The sequence below is a fragment of the Fusarium keratoplasticum genome, chromosome 6, assembly GCF_025433545.1.
Source record: "Fusarium keratoplasticum isolate Fu6.1 chromosome 6, whole genome shotgun sequence".
Classification (NCBI taxonomy): Eukaryota; Fungi; Ascomycota; class Sordariomycetes; order Hypocreales; family Nectriaceae; genus Fusarium; species Fusarium keratoplasticum.
In genome coordinates this window covers 1,461,378-1,480,203 of record NC_070534.1, presented here as the reverse complement: position 1 = coordinate 1,480,203, position 18,826 = coordinate 1,461,378, and the positions used below count along the sequence as shown (strand labels likewise).

The window sequence follows — 18,826 nt, the reverse complement described above, 5'->3', positions numbered from 1 at the left end:
GCAATACCCAAAACTAGGTGAGCAACCTTGTGGTGTCGTTTGGATTGCCTCGGTCAATAGGCACTTGACAGGTATCACCCCCAACGTTTAATACGAAACACCGCCCTACGGATGTCGTCGTTTCGAGGATCGCCGTACCATGTCCCATCTATAAACTGGTTTCCTTGGTCGCACTGCCGGCTCAAAATTGCCCCGGATTATGTCCAGGGGAGAAACCTGTCTCATCTATCGACTATCTCTAAGCTTAAACTTGAACGTTTCCCGCTATCACCCCTGCAGAACCATGCAGCCATCCCTGTGTGGGCCGAAACAAGCCACCGACGCAAGGATGCATCTTCCGGCCCTGGCATGGCATGTTCTTGAGGGCATCCCAACTGCCGACTTGGGCGGTACGGTCACGACACGTGGGGTGCGAGGGGTTTGTTCGGCTTGGAGATAGCGTTGCCAAGCAGGGATCGTCGCTCGAAAGAGGATGCTGATCTTGATGATCGGCCGGGTGGTCGGGCGATGAAACTACGACCTTCCGGTTTTAAACGGGGGATGCTTGCAGCGGAAGATTGAAAGAGGAAGCTTGGACGGGAGAGCTGAAAAAGATTGACAGGGAACTGGACATGACTCTGTGACGCCGGTGGAGATTGGGGATCATGGCTTCATGCTGAAGAATAGAAATGATAGTGCTTGATCATCTTTACTGGCTGGCGACGAGACACAGATGACGGCAACGGAGAGGCAACCCGTGTTGATCAACACGAAACAAGCGGGCGGGATTTCTTGTGATGCTGCGTGGAACATGGAATGATGATGATGATCGTTTCGTGACTTGGAAAGAGGGTAAGATCATTCGAGGAGACGAGTATTAAAAGGCCATCCATTGCCCAGCAGTTGTAAGTGCATAAAGAGTAGTGCATCAAGTCTCCCGCCACCAACGCTTTACCCTACACATTCACAAATCACATCATGCGCTTCACAACCCTTCTCCCTCTTCTCCTCCCCTCAGCCCTAGCGGCCTCCAACGAGCCCTGTTACGGCCCCAACGGTATCGCCGGCGTGTGCATCACCGATGCCGCGTGCACCTCGGCCGGCGGAACCTCCATCTCGGGAGCCTGCCCCGCCGACGCCGCCAACATCAAGTGCTGCTCCAAGCCAAGCTGCGCAAACGGGGCGTCGGGGAACTGCCGCTGGACATCCGACTGCGCCGGCAGCTCCGTGACAAACCAGTGTCCCGGCCCCGGGCAGATGCGGTGCTGCTCCGCTGGCGGGTCCGGGTTCGGTGGGTACCCGGCGCCGAATATCCCGGCTGTCGGGGCTTGTAAGCAGGTTGCTGTCGACGGTGCTAAAAAGGTCGTTGCGGCTTTTCCTGGCCGTGTGAGGGAGATTGGATGCAAGAGGGATTGCTCTTGTCCCGGATCGTCTGATCACTGCTGTGGACTGGCGACTGATTTCATGTGTGCTGATGGCGGTGGTGTAAGTGAACCTCATCTCTTTGCGTTGATGTGATAATTAACATGTGAATAGTCCGCTACTCTCTCTGGCAAGGAAATCGCCGAGTGGTGCATGAGGAACCGCGCCGCTCTGAACCTCAAGTACGTCATCTGGGGACAAAAGATCTGGACCACGTCCGTCGACGGGACGAACAAGAACTGGGAGAGCTGGCGAACCATGGAGGACCGCGGCGACCTGACCCAGAACCATTGGTAAGTTGACATTATTACATCAGTAACAAAGTCTAATCTGTCATGCAGGGACCACGTCCATGTTTCGTACAATGGTTGAGTTTAAGTGTGAGTGAGTGATGCTGAAGCGAGGAGTTGGAGTTGGTGGTTGCTGGTAGTGAGTGAAGGGGGCGTCGACGAGTGAGAAGTTAGAGCGAGTTATTGAAGTAAGTTAACCTCATTGCATACCCCGAGGGCAGATCAAGGCAAATCCGGCCTTTGGGCATGCAATGAGTTTAAATTACTTCAATGGGTCACTATAACCCAGTCCCCTTCTCGCTTGTCTGATTATATTGAGCTATAGCCGCGAGAGTACAAATATTCCTTGATCAAAACTACCACCGTCGCCGCCAAGTTGTTGGCTCCATTGTATACTGGTATCTCGTCACTCCCACTTTTCCAAAACGCCATCACCCAAGAATAGCCGCATGCCAGATAGTTCGACTCCCACCTCGAGCCCATGTAAATGCTCATGTTTTTTTCCATCTAAACGCCAAATATGCATGCGCCTTTTTGAAACCGACCTACAATCTCCAAACCGTGCCATACTATTCCCCAAATGCCTCGCTCACCACTTCTCCTTCGTCAGGCGTCACCGCCAATTCGAGCAATTCGTGCGCCGCCTCGGCCGTTTCTGCATCAATCCCGGCTTCCAAAACCAAATCCTCTTCTGCAAATGTGAGCCGTCCAAGCGCGAGAAGATATCGCTGGCTTCCGCCGCAAGCTGCCGAGAGCTTTGGGCCGAAGTCGGCAATATTGGCCGTCTCAGGACCCGTCACAAGAGAGTGAATCAGGAGAACACTTTGCGAGATAATCCGATAGATGCTTGTTGAAGTCGCTTCATCCTCGCTGGACCTGCATTTTTGGGAGGTCTGCGGCAAAATGGTGGGCGGAATTGGCTGGTCGTACAACTCGTCAATGCTGGTACTTAAGCAAGTAACCAGCCGAGGAAGTGCAAGATTGTGAGACGCAAGCTGGATAGCGCCGAAAGGGTATCGGGCAAAAGACCGAAGCGTCCTCAGTGCCGCCAACCGAACGATATGCTTCTGAGCCCGGGTTGTGACTGACTGAGGATAGTCATTAAGCTTGGCCGAGACAAAGTTGATCATGGCATAAGCCACATGCGGAGGGTCTTGATCATCTGTGATAGGCCCAATCGAGTCGGGTAGTGAAGATACAGCAAGCAGTTCCAGCATCCCAAGCATATCAGCCAACTTTTGCCTGGGCCCCATGAGAAGAGAGATGGGGTCGAGGGACATGCATTGCCAGAAGAGCGCCGCCTTGGACTGGCTTGGGTCTTCCGGGTCGGTGGCGGTAGAACAAGCGAGGGACGTGGTGTAGAGCAGAGATAGAACGTCAACTATGTTGATATGCTCCTCCATGGCGAGATATTGCTCCTTCTTGAGCAGCTCTTGCTCTGGGAATCGGCTACGCCACGTTGCTAGGTTGCAGATTGTCGCGTGGACTGGGGGAGCAAGGTTCGGTATAACATGGGGAGCCACCTCGGTAGCGTGAAGCGAGAAAGTGAATGATATGAGAGCAATCAGATACTTGATAGGCTCCCACAGCTGCTCCTCGATACAACGGTTCCAGATTCCTACCATCAAGTTTGCAAAGTCCACCAGTTGTTGCATGGGGCGTAGTGGATTTCCCATCAGAGGGATCTTCTGGAAGATGATGGCTGAAAAGGATGTGTCTGGATCTGAGGCAAAAGAGAACCGGGACAAGATGTCAAAGGTTGGCGGCTGGTTGTGTAGAGTGCTATGATCTAGCACAAGCTGCAAGAACTGGAGACGAATTAGCTGAATCCCAACCAAAGAAGTCAAGGTCATACCTCAAAAGGGAGAGCTGGCGGCGCCGCAACCACAATCGGCGCCTGCTGTACAGGGGGCTCGGGCTTGCTAGTGCTGCTGTCAAAACTGTCTGTATGAGTCTCCAGCGCCATGACTGGGCTGTCAATTGCCGGTCGTTTCCTTTTGCCTTTGCTGGGCGTTCGTTCACCAACATGGGGGGCCACAGAGCCAGGATTTCTGCTTCGTCCTTGTCCTTTACTGGGGCTCAAGACAATGTCCATCTCGTCAAAGCCATCTGCCATCTTCCATGACTTGGACGCCTTTCGGGGGGTTGTGACGCCCGATCCGACCTTTGCAGGGACATCTTTTTGACGAGCTCGGCTGCTAACCTCTCTCATGTCTTGTTGAATAAATTGCAGCTCCGTATTGGCACTTTGCTGGGCGGCAACAGCTGCCTCGGCAATCCGTTCTTTTTCTGCCAACTGCTCCGAGTTGAGCCTTTTCAAACGGGCCATCTCTGCATCGTGCTGCTGCTTCGCCTTGACAGAATTGGATCGTATGATGGACACCTCACCGCGGGCAGCATGGAGCTCGGTCTCAAGTGCCCGCACTCGCAGCTGGAGTGCCGACAGAATATCGCCATGTTGACTCTGAGACGCTTGAGAAGGCCCAAGGCGGCTCTGAGGAAGAGGAGGTCGGGCAAACTGGCTGTGTTGAGGTGGAGGCAAGTTGGAACTCTGTGTTTGGAACTGGTCCGACGTGTATAGAGGCTGTCTGGGCGGTCCTGCACTTGGGTGGCGTGGGGGAGCCTGCCCTGCTGGGCGTCGTTTCGCAGAATCAATTGCCGGGTTCCATCGAGGGTTGGGGGGCGGAATCGACCGTCGAGACTCGGGGTTGAGCTGGTTTTGTGACGAGTGAATCTGCTGTTGCCGGGCGCTGTCAATGACAGGTCTTCCGATGGGAACGCCTGCGTCATTGGTGACTTCAGTCGTATCTAAATCATCATCCTCGACCCAAATGACCTCTGGAGATCCGTTTCCCTGGCGTTGCGTCGGTGGTTTTGAGGCTGCATGAGCCTGCGTGAGCTGAATAGCATTGTCCTCGAGCTCTTGGAGGGCGTTATCGGGGAGGTCGTCGAGGCCGTCATCTGAGAATTCGTCCAAGTCCATGATTCATGGCGTTTAGGAGGGAAGGGGCCAGCTCCATTGAGCGATAGACTGAAGCTGTAGACCTGGTGCCTGGAGCAAATGGTCCCGTCGCGACCTCTGGTGACAGGGTTGAAAACATCTGAAGACGCGACGCGAGATCACGTGGGTAGTAAAGAAGCTCGATTGCTGTTTGTGGCTGGTGAGCTGACGGTCATCAGCCACGTTCCTGAGGAACAGCGTGGCGCAGTTTTGAGTGAGTGGGGTTCACATTCCTGAAGCATGTGAAGAGCCAGCTGCGTCATTGATGTCGTCAAGCTTGATTTTGGACAACGTTGATGCACCTTGATCCGGGAGCAAAAAGTGCTTTTCCAGAAGACAGCCTCAGGTCACGGGGTGTTCTCTCGGAAAGAGGCCTCTCACCTCTAGCTCCGAGTGGAAACATGAACGAGAGCGAGAGCGAGAGCCGGAGAGATGACTTGTGGGGATCATGCTCCTGGTGCCGGATGCTGCGGGCTGGTAAATTACCAGTCAAGCTTGGCGCTTCTCCAATGCCACGAAGTCCAATGCAATCGACACGCGACGTCACCGACAAGAAACCACGTTAGGGTTTAGGTCCTTACTCAGCGGCCGGCGGAGAAGGGGACAAGACCCCATCGGCCTTTCGGGGAGGAGCCAAAATCAGCAGCTCGGGACCGGGTTGATTGTGGATGTTGAAGTCGAGTTACCGATCACACGGGATATGCTCTATGTCCTGACGGCAATAGCTTCAACTCCGTTAACAGCCATTACAAGCCCCTTTGTCCTTTTCCGTCTTTAAAGTGGTGGATCTGACAACAGATCTCTCTTTGATGGTCTCGCCCTATGAGAACAGCTTGTTTGGGCGGCTCCGTGTCCCACAGTTAATCAGCCCCTGCATCTGGGGCTTGTTCACCGTCTTGTACTCGATAGCAGCCACGGTATTCAAACGAGATCCGTGTTATAATGGCATTGTGAACTATGTAGCAATGGGGCATGCAAATACTGCGTAGGGATAGTATGCCTGGGCCCAGGAAGTGGCTCAAGCTCGGGAACGAGGAGATACCTGGCCGGCTTTGATGTAAAACCCGACCGATGTGTCCGGCGCAACTTGGCGCCCCAGAACTCCGCTGGAACCGGGACACGTCAAGCCACAGCCGCGGGGGATGGAACAGTACTCCGCTGGCTGGGAGTGGAAGTTTGGTTGAGATTGGGCGGACGTGTTCCATGCTGTTAGCGCGTGTCCAAGGCTCCAGGAGCGCCAGCGTCAGCGCCCAGCAAAGCACAGTACAGCACAGCGGACACCCACTAACAGCTAGAGCACTAACGGACACTGACGCTTGCAGGTGGGAAAACCCTCCACCCGCTTCTCGGAAATGCTGGGGGGCTAACGTTCACTTAGTGACGGGCTACGCAGCTCGACTTTTCAAAACCACCATTTCCCATCTCCATCATCATCGCCAGATTATCGCGAGAGTGAGCTCACCTGCCCACTCGACAGCGCCCGCAGCTTCCGTCCTCAAGAAGCGCGAACCGCTGACGGACAGCCAGCTACTTCCTTCCTTTTTTCCCCCTTCGAGTCGAGCCATCTTTCTGACCGCGGACGCACCCATAATCCTACGTCGTCACTTGCCCACACATTTCTTTTCAGCAATCTTGAGCTTGCCCCGAGGACAGCGCGACACTACAACGAAGCTGCGATAGTAGCCTCTTGCTTGGAATTTCTTTCAAGAGTACGAGACGAGGCCTTCTCGCGAGCGCCCGCTTACAAGTCGAGTTCACCGGAACCTCGACCAACGCCGACCGACGACGCCGGACATTGCAGAGCTTGCAAGCAGCATTCCCGCGACAGAAGTCACCACTAGTAGCAGCAGCGCATCCGAAAAACACCTCCTCAATAGCCATGGCTCGATCAAAGAGAGGAGTTAGGTTCCCCAACCGCAACGGCTCCGACGGACGACGATCCAGCTTCAGCAGTGAGGATGGATCTCCCACCAAGGCCAAGTTCCAGAACCAGGCTCAGCTGGAGACAGTGAACGAGGTGAGCATGCGCAATTGACGGCTGAGACTGGAAGCTTTCCATCGTCAGAGCTCGATCGGCGAGAAGACACAGTAACTGACTGGTCATGATAGCAAAAGCCTCCCACTCCCGAAGAGAAGAAGACCGAGTATGAAAAGAAGAAGGCCAACTTCATGACGCGCACCTTCTGGACCTTTGTCATGTTCGCCATGTTCTTTACGGCTCTCTTCATGGGGCACATCTACATCATCTGCATCATCACGGCCGTCCAGATCATTTCCTTCAAGGAGGTCATCGCCATCGCCAACGTCCCCAGTCGCGCCCGCTCTCTGCGCTCCACTAAGAGTCTCAACTGGTACTGGCTTGCGACGACAATGTACTTTCTCTACGGCGAGACTGTCATTTACTACTTCAAGCACATTGTCCTCGTCGACAAGGTGTTGCTGCCTCTGGCGACTCACCACCGCTTCATCAGCTTCATTCTCTATGTCTTTGGTGAGCATCCAATACACGTATCTGAATTGCCGACTCTAACCGCCCACAGGTTTCGTCTTCTTTGTTGCTTCCCTTCAGGCAGGCCACTACAAGTTCCAGTTCACCAACTTTGCTTGGACACACATGGCTCTCTACCTGATTGTGGTCCAAGCCCACTTCATCATGAACAATGTGTTTGAGGGCATGATTTGGTTCTTCTTGCCCGCTGCTCTGGTCATCACCAACGACATCTTTGCTTACATCTGCGGTATCATGTTTGGTCGCACCCAGCTCATCAAGCTGTCTCCCAAGAAGACGGTCGAGGGTTTTGTCGGTGCCTGGATCATGACCATCCTCTTTGGTATGATCCTTGTTAACATCATGATGCGATCCAAGTACTTTATCTGCCCTGTTAACGACCTCGGCGCCAATGTCTTTACCGGCCTTCAGTGCGATCCTAATCCCGTCTTCCTTCTCAAGACATACGAGCTCCCTCAGTTCTTCTTCCTTCCTGACAACACTCATTTCTCGGTCACACTTGCTCCCATGCAGCTCCACGCCCTCAACCTCGCTACTTTTGCTTCGCTAATTGCTCCCTTTGGCGGTTTCTTCGCATCTGGTCTCAAGCGCACCTTCAAGATCAAGGACTTTGGCGACTCCATTCCCGGTCACGGTGGTATCACTGATCGCATGGACTGCCAGTTCATCATGGGTTTCTTCGCCTACATGTACTACCACACTTTCATCGCCATCCACAAGGTCAACCTTGGCACTGTTCTCGAGACTGCTATTACCAGCCTGTCTCCTGATGAGCAGGTTGAGCTTGTGAAGAGCATGGGTCACTATCTACGGAATCAAGGCGTGCTACTCGAGGAGGTGAGTATTCGTAGTTCAATCTTTCATGGATGATAACTAATCTCGTGCCAGGTCGCCGATTGTCTCGACAAGATCATCCCTGTGAAGCGATGAGCTACTTCAACACATTGGGCCATCTTTCCCATAGGCATCTTTTTGTTTATTCTTTATCGGGCAATACTTGACACCCCCCTTCACTCACATTCTCAGCATTTTCTTCACGTTTGTGAAGCCAAGGGCTTGGAAACCACGTTCCGGAGTATGTACGATTACCTATTCACGCAAGCATGAATTGTAATATTGGGTGGGCATTGGACGACGAGGGGCTCGGGTCCAGGGTTGCGAGCACAGTTATTATCTTTGTAACGAGCAATTAATGTCAGCGGTTCTGGTCATGGACGGGTTTTTGGGATATAGACTCCTTTGTCGACGAGAGTCGAATCGTCCAGCGCCCTGATGGGAAAATACGAAAAGCATTCAACATCCATACTAACTATTCCTGAAGACGCCTGGTCTTACCCGTTCCTGTTGCCGTCTACCTGTACCTGTACCTCTAACCTGTTTCCAGTTCCACGATGCGCCGTTGTAAACCTCAACCGTTTCAGAAGATGTGGCCTAGACCACGGCTGACAGCTCAAGTGTTCGCATACCATCATGGCATGCTTACAACTTGGTCTCCCATCCGCCTTCAGCCTCAAAGATTTCACCGACCGCTTTGCCGACGTTGAGAAGATGACGATCACGATATCGTGGCGCTACCAGGGACACCCCGATAGGCATGTCGTGGGCGCCCTTGAAGCCGGGGACGTTGAGCACGGGCGTGTGCAGGGCCTATGTCCATGTTAGCTCTCCTGACAAGACGAGAGACAGGGCAAGGGGGACTTGCACTCCAAATACAGCAAAAGATGTGACTCCCCGTGCTTTCGAGACCAACAGGTGCCTCATCGGGCACGCTCGGGGTGATGACGGCTGCGTACCGTCCAGCTATCTCATCAAACTTGGGCCGGAGGGCGGCCATGCCGTCAAACGCCTCCAGGTGCTCCTTGCGGGTGAACCCATTGATGTTCTCGACATGGTCAACAAGAACCTGGTTGATGTGATCCTTCCCGACACGGTACTCCGGCAAGAATGCGGTGCCGCCTTCGCAGTGAAGGACCACGCGATGCCATTCTGGGAGGTTGTCGAATTCTGGCGGAAGTTCGACCTCTTCGACGATGGCGCCGTGGGCCTCAAGAAGGGCGGCAGCTTTGGACAAGGCTTCTTGGGTGCCAGGGCCGGCAAAGGGCCACACGACTGTCTTGCAAATGGCGAAACGCGCACCTTTGACGCCTTCGAACACGGTTGCATGCTCCTCTGTCTTGTCATCCTGGATGCCGAAAACATCAGCCAAGAGCGCAAGGTCATCGACACACCGAGCAAACCACCCCAGTGTGTCAAAGGTCAGGGAGTAGATCTTGGACCCCTCGCGGGAGACCGAGTTCCACGTGGGCTTGAACCCGTAGGTGCCGTTGAACGAGGCAGGCCGGATCATGGAGCCGCCGGTCTGGGTACCTAGGGCGAGGGGAGCCTGGAAGTCGGCGACGACGGCGCCGGAGCCCGTAGACGATCCGCCGGGGGTGCGGAGAGGATCGTGGGGGTTGCGGGTCTTGGGACCGACGTGGACGGCAGCGAACTGGGCGGTTGTCGTCTTGCCTGGGGGTGGGATTGTAAGTGGGAATCCCGAGTGGATGGGGAATCGGAGTTACCAAAGATGAGAGCGCCTGCATGACGAAGGGTGCGGACTGAGGCGGCATCAACCTCGGGAAAGCTTCCTTCGTATAGGGACGAGTTGTGTTGGGTGGGCATGTCTTGAGAGGTCAGTTGATGATCCCTTTTTGGTGCTCGGTTGGCTTACCCTTGGTGTAGATGACATCCTTGACCGCAATAGGCAGTCCATGAAGGGGACCTCGGCTCTTTTTTGGTACCTCGTCCAGAGCCTTTGCTTGCTCGATCACCAGATGTTCGTCGAGATGTGCCCAGGCCTGTACTTGATCGTCCCGAGCCTTGATCCTCTCGAGCAGAGACCTGGCGTAGTCTTGGACCGAAAGCTCATCAGCCTGGATTTTGGAGAGGGCCTCGGAGGCTGTCAACCGCCACGGCTCTGCTGTCTTGGAGGGTGACATCGTATCGACTGTCACCTCCCCGTTCGGTTCTGCTGAGATGGAAGAAGCTAACTTGACGGATGGTACAGGTGAGTTCCTGGTATGGATCGCCGGAGTGCTTTGAATCTGTTGTGAATCGATACACGAATCTCTGCCGTGTATTTTCTTGCTGTTAATGGCTGCAAGTCATAGCCTGACGGTAACTGGTAATGTTGCTGACTCTTGGCAGTGAGCCTGACCGAGATGTTGCGGGAACTGCGATAAGTAGAAGCAGGCGGCGGTTTAACAACTCGCCCCAAGAGTGCTTCTTTCTAGCTCCGAAGACTCGGGCACTAATGCGACCCGGCCGAGGCGGACTTGAGGATGGGCCTATGAGCAAGGGTTCCAAACTCTATCAAGCAAGCGTAAAACGGAGGGCCTCAAGGCTCACTCTTGTACTCCTGCGCTAATGCAACCCGGGCCGAGCTGTCAGGATGGGTTGGGCATGTGTCGATGGAGGTGGTGGCTGTCAGTGACCTGTGAAACGAAAGGACTGGCAGGTGGTGGTGACCAATGGATGATGGCGAGTCTGGCTGGTGTCAAGAGATGGGATGAATTCTGATTTAAGCGAGAGATGAGGTGGCGGATGGAATGGAGAGGAGTCACGGCATAATGAGGAGACGGGGGGAAGACAAGGACAAGGTCTATCAAGGGAGTGGAGAGAGAGAGGCAGAGCAGAGCTGAACAGAGTCAAGGAGAGAGGCCCGGCGGCTGACCTCCGAGTGCGGTGTGTGGATGGAGGGAGGCATGAAACATGGATCCAACGGACGGGGAATCAAGCCGGGCCAGAAGATTCGGAAGGGCTGACCAAGGCTGTGCTGTCTGTGTCTGTGCCATGGGGATGGGGATGGGGATGTACACGGCTACAAAGGTAGGGAGACGTTTGGGTAGCTAACCTAGTGACGACTTGGGATAGACTCGGGTCTTGGTACCCGGCGATCCGAGTTGACTACGGACCTTTCCTAGCGGCGCATCGTTTCTTCTGGAGAAATAATTTACAAGAGCATACAGGGTTCGATGCATGAGACAGACGTCACGGGATAGACGGGACAGAAAGACGAGCTACTATGGAGTTGATGTTGAGCGTTGATCGTCTCGATGTTGTTGTTGCCCAACGCCGCGAACCAGGATCGCGGGTTAGACGGCGCTTGACCTGTCATTTCTGCCGAGGCGATGGGAGATGCGAGTTGTGAGACGCGGGATGATTGGATCTGGATCAACCGGACAGGGTCTACACTCTGATTCTCGAAGCCTGTGCGAGAGGAGAGGTATCTCAACCTTGTCAATGATGGGCAGGGCCATGGGCGGTCACGAAGGATCCTTGGAAGAGGGGAGGGGGGGCAAAGAGGGCTAGTTTCCGAGCTATCCAATGTCGTCGGAACCGAAGCATTCTTGCTTTCTTTTTCCCACGCCGCTAGGACAGGATTGCATTTCTCCCTCGGCGGTGAGGCTACAGAGAAGAACAGAGTTCAGACTGGAAACCGGTCAACCCGTGTATCTTTGAGACTTCTTTTTTCTTTTTTTCTCATTCAATATTGAAAGAGGTGGCGTTCTCCACAAGCCATGTGGACAATGGGGCGAGAGGTTGCGAAGTCGGTGAGGAATTTCGGTCTGTCTCTTGTGGCGAATGCGAAGAATGTGCAACTCTTGACCGAGCAGTCGGGATACTACCTCGATGAACTGCAGGTACGCACCACTCACCGGGGGTTTGTTCGCTTGCCGCGGCAGCAAAAAAAAAAAAAGAGTGAAAGAGGGGGTGGTTTGATGTGATCAGCGGGTTTTTGAAGCCATATCTTGGAGAGAGTCTGGGGTGGGCAATGCAAGCCGCCTTGCGATTTTCCGATTGTCTCCTGTGAGCTCGGGGTTTTCTAAAGATAAGATGAATGAATGAATGATCTAGAACGTTTCGAATAAAGAGAATTGTTATCCTATCGGTGACATTTTTACCCCTTGGCCTCACTCCGAACGCCCTACAGTGACACGTCTTTGCTAGGATCGGCCATAATTTCCACATTCATCCTCAAGTCCTTTTTTTTCTTGGGTTACGCTTACCCCAGGACATGGATTGAGTCCAGGTGATCAAGACGTGTGTTCCCCTCAATTCTCTCTCTCCTCCCCCGGCCAAGTCTTCTACTCTATCGTAGACAGAACCAGGATGTGGGATTCTTTGCATCGTGACTTGGCAATGTACGACAAACAGGGCGAAAAAAAGAGGAAGCGAGCTTGACGAGGGGCTGCTTGTCATTTACGACGGTCTGTCGCCTCACCTGATATCAGCTGGTAAAGTGCGTACGTCATGGGCCTCGTTCGCTTATTTCTTGGTGTGTGTGAGGATGAGGTTTTTGTTTGGGTTATCGCAAGTCATATCATCTGGACGTGTCGCTGGCCTCAAGTTGAATTTCTTGGCCATTGCCAAGAAAAAGTTGTTGATAAGAATAGCATTGATGAAGAAGTAAAGGGAAAGGGGGCTGTTTCTGTGATAATCCGGCATTTGTCAGAATTGCTAAGTCTTGCTTTCAACACATGTGCGCTCTGGATCCTTATTAATCCCATAATTGCAGTGTCGTCTCTATATCTCATAGTCAATTAGGTCTATTCTAAAAGGAGAAAGAATGTCTAACCTCTTCACTTCCGCCTTATTCCGATGCTGCTGCAACTAAGCCGTCAAGACACTTTAATGCATCTCTAATAGCAGACATGCCTGGCTCATCATCCTCGAGGAAATAAAACGTCTCGAATAAATGGTGCAGACCATTTGCCACAAACAGCCTCACTTTGTCGTCCCCGAGGCACTCTGTCATTTGCTCGGCAGAATTCAGAGGCACATGCAGGTCTGCGTCTCCGTGTATGAGAACGGTAGGTGGCCAGTTCTCGGCTCGTCGTCTGTTGCTTGGGTCCTTTGCCCAGGTATAACCGGCATCAATCTCCCCAACTAAGTCGAGCCAGGCGTTCTTGTAGATGTAGTACTCGTAGAGGTGGCCTCTGGGGTGCTTGGGCGGATCTGAAATCACCGGTGCCTGGGGTGCTTTGTAGTTGGGGTTCTTTGATCCATCAGGCAGCAGCTTTTCCAGTGCAAAGCTTGCGATGCTTCCCACTTCCTGCTTGCCGACTTCGATCGGTCTGCTGATGAACTCGGCCACGTCTGCATCCTCGATGGGCTCTGGGAGGAGGAGCGTCGATGAGTTGTAGAAAGGATGACGAAAGGTGTGAAGTCCGCAAATGCCCAGCAGAGCGATAGGTGGTGGCGAGCAATTATTTATGACCAAGGTAGAATTAAAGAAACCTAACAACGCTTATAAGCATCTGGTTGAGTGAAGCTATCGTGATCTTTGACTTACCGGCACTAGCACCTCCCAATATGACTGGCCGCTCTTTTCCATCCTTGACAGCCCATGATCTTGCAAACTGATATGCCGCCGAAACATCATCGACAAGACCTTGAGTTCCCACTTGAGGCATGAGCCGGTAACTGGCGCTGATCAAGGTCCATTTCCTCTCGAGACAAGCCTTGTGCACAATCTTAGACATGGTGCCACTTTTCGGAGACGAGTTGAATGGAACTCACCTGTACGAACCATGGGGCGATAAACTCGCGACCCCAATCTGTAAGTCCTCCAGGGTGAAAGTAGATAAAGACGTGCGTGTCAGAGGCGGCGTCTTGGGTGTAGACGTCGCATTCCAGAGGGAGGCCGTGGTGGGCGTAGACGTGAGTGGATTTGGTGAGCATTGTGAGGGAAGTACCAGTTGTCTCAGTGGAAGAAGTTGACTTTGCTCCAAAACTTCAAGGTCAAGAAGGTTACGAATCTTTAATTATTGTTGGTGAAGTAGACGGCGTGATAAATCCCCGATGCTTACCCATTTGCCTAAATAGCGGTAAAATAGGCACAGCCTGAACTCGCGTTACGATACGCAACTCACAAACAGGCAACAGACATTCACACAGAGAAAAGATCAGTCATATGCCCTGTTCAGCGTGGCAATTGTCATTCGCGGGCCTTTATTCATGGCTCCCTCATCACTCAGCTCTTTGAGTGACAAGCAAGATCAAACTGCAAAGCCCTCAACTAGAGGGACATGGGGGTATGAATGAGCAATCTCCTCTTCGCCTCCAACCGTGGTATACAAGATACAAATATTACCTGAAAGTATAATGCTTGTCATGTCTTAAAGAACAAAAGGTCATCTCTAACTGCGCTTCTCCTCGCTGGAGCCCTCAACGCCCTCTCCCGCCTCCATCGAGTCACTCTGCTGAGCATCGGTGCTTCCCAGCAGCACATTGGGGGCATATGGGATCTTGCCCTCATCGCGGCGCTTGGGAGGGATCATGCAGTCGAACCAGCGAGGCACGAGCACGCCGAGGCCGATCAGGAGCAGGCAGATGTGAGCGATGGCGAAACCGAGGATGTGAAGGGGGTCATCGCGGAGATCGTGGAACGCTGGGTAGGCGAAGCCGTAGATGATGGCGAGAACGGGGGCCGAGACGAAGCGGAGGAGGATGGGCCAGAATGAGGGGATCTTCCAGTTCTTTCCAGTTCCAACGATGACGTTGAGATCTCTTCGGAGTTGCTGGCCCTGTTTTCAGTTAGCACGGGTTATAGGCAGTGATGTGAGTGTGTAGCTTACCGAATAGAAAGCGAGGTACCAAAATCGAGTGAGATATACGTTGCCAAAGGCGCGGTTCAGAGCAGCGCTCCTGCCAATGGTCCTGCGAATGAACCCCTTCTCTTCAGTAAACTCTAGAGCTGGAGGCACAGAATCAGGTGTCTTGCCGATGATGGCAGAGATGACCGAGCCAGCAATAAAGAGACCAAAGCCAACACCGGCACCAGCTTCAGGGCGGACAGCGTGGGCAATGGCAACGCCAAGCACCATACCTCCATAGTATCCAAAGTTCCAGATGAAAAAGGCTGGAGTTCCGACCTGGCCGGCAACGTCCCTCCACCGGTAGAAAGTGGTTGAGAAGGCACACTCGCCAAAGACGACAAACACCAGGGCCACATCGTTAATCCAACGGTCTACACCAGTCAAGAGGGCGTAGCCAAACTCGGTGCAGTAGGGGAGTGAGACGAGGAATGAGATAATGACGAGACCTGTGACAACCCACTCGCGACGCATCTTGATGTTGGTGTCCATGACGAGAGTGACGACTGCGTCAAGCATAGCAAAGGCCGAACTGTATCCGAGAACCATGAGAGTGAAGAAGAGGGCAAAGGCCCAGAAGTTTTGACCAGGAAGCGTGGTGATGGCGGTTGGCAAGGTCAAGAAACCGATGGTAAAGGAACCAATTCTCTCGCCGGGGACAGGCATCATGTTGAGGTAGCCGACAACACCGAAAGCAGCAAAGGCGGCAAAGCCTTCGAATAGGACGTTGCTGGCGACGATCAGGCACGAGTCCATGACGGCGTTGGAGTGTTTCTGGTTGTAAGACGCATAAGAACTGAAGTAGCCGAAACCAACACCTGTCGAGAAGAAGACTTGGCCTGCGGCTGTTTGCCAGATATCACCACTTGCGAGCTTCTCACCATTCCACTCGCCAAAGTATAGCTTGACGCCGCGGCCAGCGTTGGGGAGGGAGACGGAGCGACCAACAAGGATGATGGTCATGATAACAGGCAGTCCCATGGTGAAGTAGACGACACGGCCTGTCTGGCCGATACCGCGAAAGATTGAGATCCAAACCAGGAACCAAGTAAAGGCAGTCCATCCCACAGTCTCGCCGATCAGAGCAATACCAGGATACTTGACGTAGTCTTGCACCGAGTTGAAGGTCTTGTTTCCGGGAATGGCGTCGACGTTCTGCACAACATCCTGGTAGTAGTACTCTTCAGCTCGTCCTTCCCACGGCAGGGGATTCTTGAACGAGTTGCGGAAGTAGATCATGATCCATGAAAGGTTGACGACAAAGTACGGGCCGACGATGAAGCCAATGTACAACAGACTGAAACCCAAACCCTTGAGACGACGGTTGACATTGTTGAAAGCAACAACAGAACCTCCATGGTAGGCCTGGCCGATGCTGACCTCGAGAATCAGAGTCGGGATGGCGATGAGGAAGACGCAGAGGAGGTAGGGAATGAACCACTGGAGGCCGTTGTTGTTGTAGACCTGGGAGGGATACCTAATAAGGTTTCCCATGCCGGCGCAGCCACCCATGGCCGCCAGCAGGAAAGAGGCCCGCGAGTTCCATTGATCACGTCCGTCCTCAGAGGTCGAGGGGGGAGGCGACAGCCACTTGCCGACCTTTTTGAGGATCGGGGGGACTGCCATTGTTGGAATATGCAGCAGTTGAAGAAGGGGGGTTCTAATCTTCCAAAGGGAACCTCGAGGAGTGTAAGCTCGAGCTCACATGTCACTGAGGCAGAAGAAGGTTTCAGGGACACATACAGGAAGCTTCAGCGTACAGGTAAGGTACAACTTGGTTGAGGAATTAGGGTTCGTTCAAGGGCTCTTCCTGCATGCGCTCAGGGTCCAACCAAAGGAGAAGAAGAGTCCGAGGAGAAGCGAGGACCCGAGAGGCTGGGACACACTGTCGATACTTGGATCCATACGTGGACAGAGTCGTCTTTTTATTCCAGACAAGACGGGACGGGTGTAACATAACGTGGGCCAAGAGAGCAGCCCAACACATCCCCATCCAAGGATCGGGGCATCGCGACAGGTCCCGTTGCAACAACGACCCAGTTAACATGGCAAACTCCTCGCAGAAAAGCTGGACAAAGGATTGGCTTGCCTGCCAAAAGATCGACTCGGCGACATGCCGGGATGACCCCCATCACAGCTCTTGGCGAGTCGCTCCTCTCACTCCTCCAGAGGGTGCGTTTCTTTAGTCGTACGAAACGACTCTGCGAACGGGCGGACACAAACGGGGGTAGAGGGCTCCGCTGCCAAGATTGCCCAGCATCTTGGCGCTTCATACCGGGGGTGGAGTTTTGTCTCCGCAGGATTTTTGTACGCTGCTGACCTTTGCCTTGATGATGGAGGGCATCACCGAGAGCCGCTCGACGAGCCGCGACGGGGACGGTGAAGTTCTCTCCCCGGATGAGGCTCTGGTGAACGGGGCCGGAGGAGGAGATCGGGCGGAGCGGCCACACGGAGGTCACACGGTCGAATTAAGCATAACGGCGATAAACACAGCCTATCCTATTTCCCCATTCCCCTTCTCCAACTGGGCCACCGGCGAGCGACATTCCGCCAGGGGGCAAAGAGTGAAAGGCACAAAAACTAGGCAGAATCATAGCGGAACATCGGGCGGCAGCGGCGCGCGCGACTGGGGAAGAAGGGAGGGGAACCAGCTAACAACAAGGGAATTGCGCCATAAACAGGGATCCTGATGTTCCTCGAGGGTGTGGGTAAGACGACGACGGACGACGGGTTCCCCAAAGCTGCACCTCCGGGTCTCCAAAAACCTCGAGGATTGTGTTCTTCCCCAGGAGGCAGCTCTTTTCGGGTGTCTTCCCCATGGATAACCCAGCTGGCATTGCGGCTGAAGAAGCTGATCCTCCTCGCCAAGAGACGAATGGGAATATCGAATCAATCACGCAATGCGCCTCTGATGCAGCAGATATCACATGTTGGTCGCGCGGCATGGCCGTGAGACACTTTTGCTTCGAGATGGGGGTCAACAAGTCTACCCTTACAGAGGAGGTCTGGTATACTGGGCTTTTCAAGAGTAGCCAAACAACAGGCTTTCTGTACGTAAGATGTGACTGTCATGGGCCCTGTTTGTGGTAACAGCTCATAATGACCTGGACAGACGTCATTGACTGCTTGCACAATTCAGGCACAATATTCTACGGTGTGTGATTTACGTTGGATTTACTTGATGGGGTGGATATCTCTACTTCTCACCCACTCTTTCTGGATCTTTTCGAGACTGAATGATTAACTACTGACTCATGTACTTGTGTACAAATTCTTTTAATCTCCGACTTTAAACAAGCTTAACCTTTTGGTCTGACGCAGGAACTTGAAAGTCAAAGCGGGCCCTTTCGAAAGGTACTTGTTCTGCCCAGAAGCTCTTCGCCAAGCGATCACCGTCCAGGCATCACCATTTCAGTCTTGGCGACACCCACAGGTTGGATGAGGAATTGCAACATCTCCAGCCAAGAATCCCCGTTTTCAGCGACTTGCCGCGGGGAGTCCGGCGTCGGCGCCTCCGGGCTGTCGGCGGGCGAAAAAAGCCATCGGGGACTTGATCGGCGCCATGTCCAAAGACAAGCGATGCAACGACCAGAGTAAGATTCAATCAACGTGGGACGAGGAAACGGGGAGTTGGTGAATTGTCATTTCATACTCCGACGAGCCGAGCCTGACGAATGGCCCCTCCGGTCTTGGCCAGACACTATTGATGGGGTAGTGAGGCGATCAACTCCCCGAAAGGAGCAGTTCACGATCATTCTGATGGATCACCTCGGGGGTGCCACAGTTATCCTTCGCTTGGGGAACCGTTGACACCACATGACGGATGAGGCAGCAGCACGCAATAGTCCTGATGGATGGCGACGAACCACGAGATTTCCCAGGGATGTAAAATTGCTTCCTCGGAGGGGAGCTCAACCTTACCCCACGAGGACGCTTTGTTGCGAATCCCTCTCTCAGGTGTATAAACTCCTATATGCCATTCCTTGTT

The 18,826-nt window shown here is 53.4% G+C and overlaps 6 protein-coding genes across 6 annotated transcripts; 2 read left to right on the top strand and 4 right to left on the bottom strand.

Moving 5' to 3' along the window:
- Positions 1-957: 957 nt before the first annotated feature.
- On the top strand, positions 958-1,773 carry NCS57_00841900 (uncharacterized protein; the record flags this gene model as incomplete). Its single annotated transcript, XM_053058234.1, has 3 exons — positions 958-1,464; positions 1,516-1,694; positions 1,743-1,773. The coding sequence occupies 3 exons, from the start codon at positions 958-960 to the stop codon at positions 1,771-1,773; spliced, it is 717 nt and encodes a 238-aa protein (XP_052912065.1).
- Positions 1,774-2,260: 487 nt separating this feature from the next.
- NCS57_00841800 (uncharacterized protein) lies at positions 2,261-4,674 on the bottom strand (the record flags this gene model as incomplete). Its single annotated transcript, XM_053058233.1, has 2 exons — positions 2,261-3,499; positions 3,547-4,674. The coding sequence occupies 2 exons, from the start codon at positions 4,672-4,674 to the stop codon at positions 2,261-2,263; spliced, it is 2,367 nt and encodes a 788-aa protein (XP_052912064.1).
- A 1,897-nt stretch (positions 4,675-6,571) lies between these two features.
- NCS57_00841700 (Phosphatidate cytidylyltransferase) lies at positions 6,572-8,131 on the top strand (the record flags this gene model as incomplete). Its single annotated transcript, XM_053058232.1, has 4 exons — positions 6,572-6,709; positions 6,802-7,183; positions 7,233-8,038; positions 8,090-8,131. The coding sequence occupies 4 exons, from the start codon at positions 6,572-6,574 to the stop codon at positions 8,129-8,131; spliced, it is 1,368 nt and encodes a 455-aa protein (XP_052912063.1).
- A 549-nt stretch (positions 8,132-8,680) lies between these two features.
- On the bottom strand, positions 8,681-10,179 carry NCS57_00841600 (uncharacterized protein; the record flags this gene model as incomplete). The annotated part of the gene is made up of 4 exons (XM_053058231.1): positions 8,681-8,848; positions 8,904-9,709; positions 9,763-9,864; positions 9,912-10,179. The coding sequence occupies 4 exons, from the start codon at positions 10,177-10,179 to the stop codon at positions 8,681-8,683; spliced, it is 1,344 nt and encodes a 447-aa protein (XP_052912062.1).
- A 2,654-nt stretch (positions 10,180-12,833) lies between these two features.
- On the bottom strand, positions 12,834-13,924 carry NCS57_00841500 (uncharacterized protein; the record flags this gene model as incomplete). The annotated part of the gene is made up of 3 exons (XM_053058230.1): positions 12,834-13,480; positions 13,536-13,704; positions 13,763-13,924. The coding sequence occupies 3 exons, from the start codon at positions 13,922-13,924 to the stop codon at positions 12,834-12,836; spliced, it is 978 nt and encodes a 325-aa protein (XP_052912061.1).
- Positions 13,925-14,382: 458 nt separating this feature from the next.
- On the bottom strand, positions 14,383-16,464 carry NCS57_00841400 (uncharacterized protein; the record flags this gene model as incomplete). Its single annotated transcript, XM_053058229.1, has 2 exons — positions 14,383-14,769; positions 14,821-16,464. The coding sequence occupies 2 exons, from the start codon at positions 16,462-16,464 to the stop codon at positions 14,383-14,385; spliced, it is 2,031 nt and encodes a 676-aa protein (XP_052912060.1).
- Positions 16,465-18,826: the final 2,362 nt, after the last annotated feature.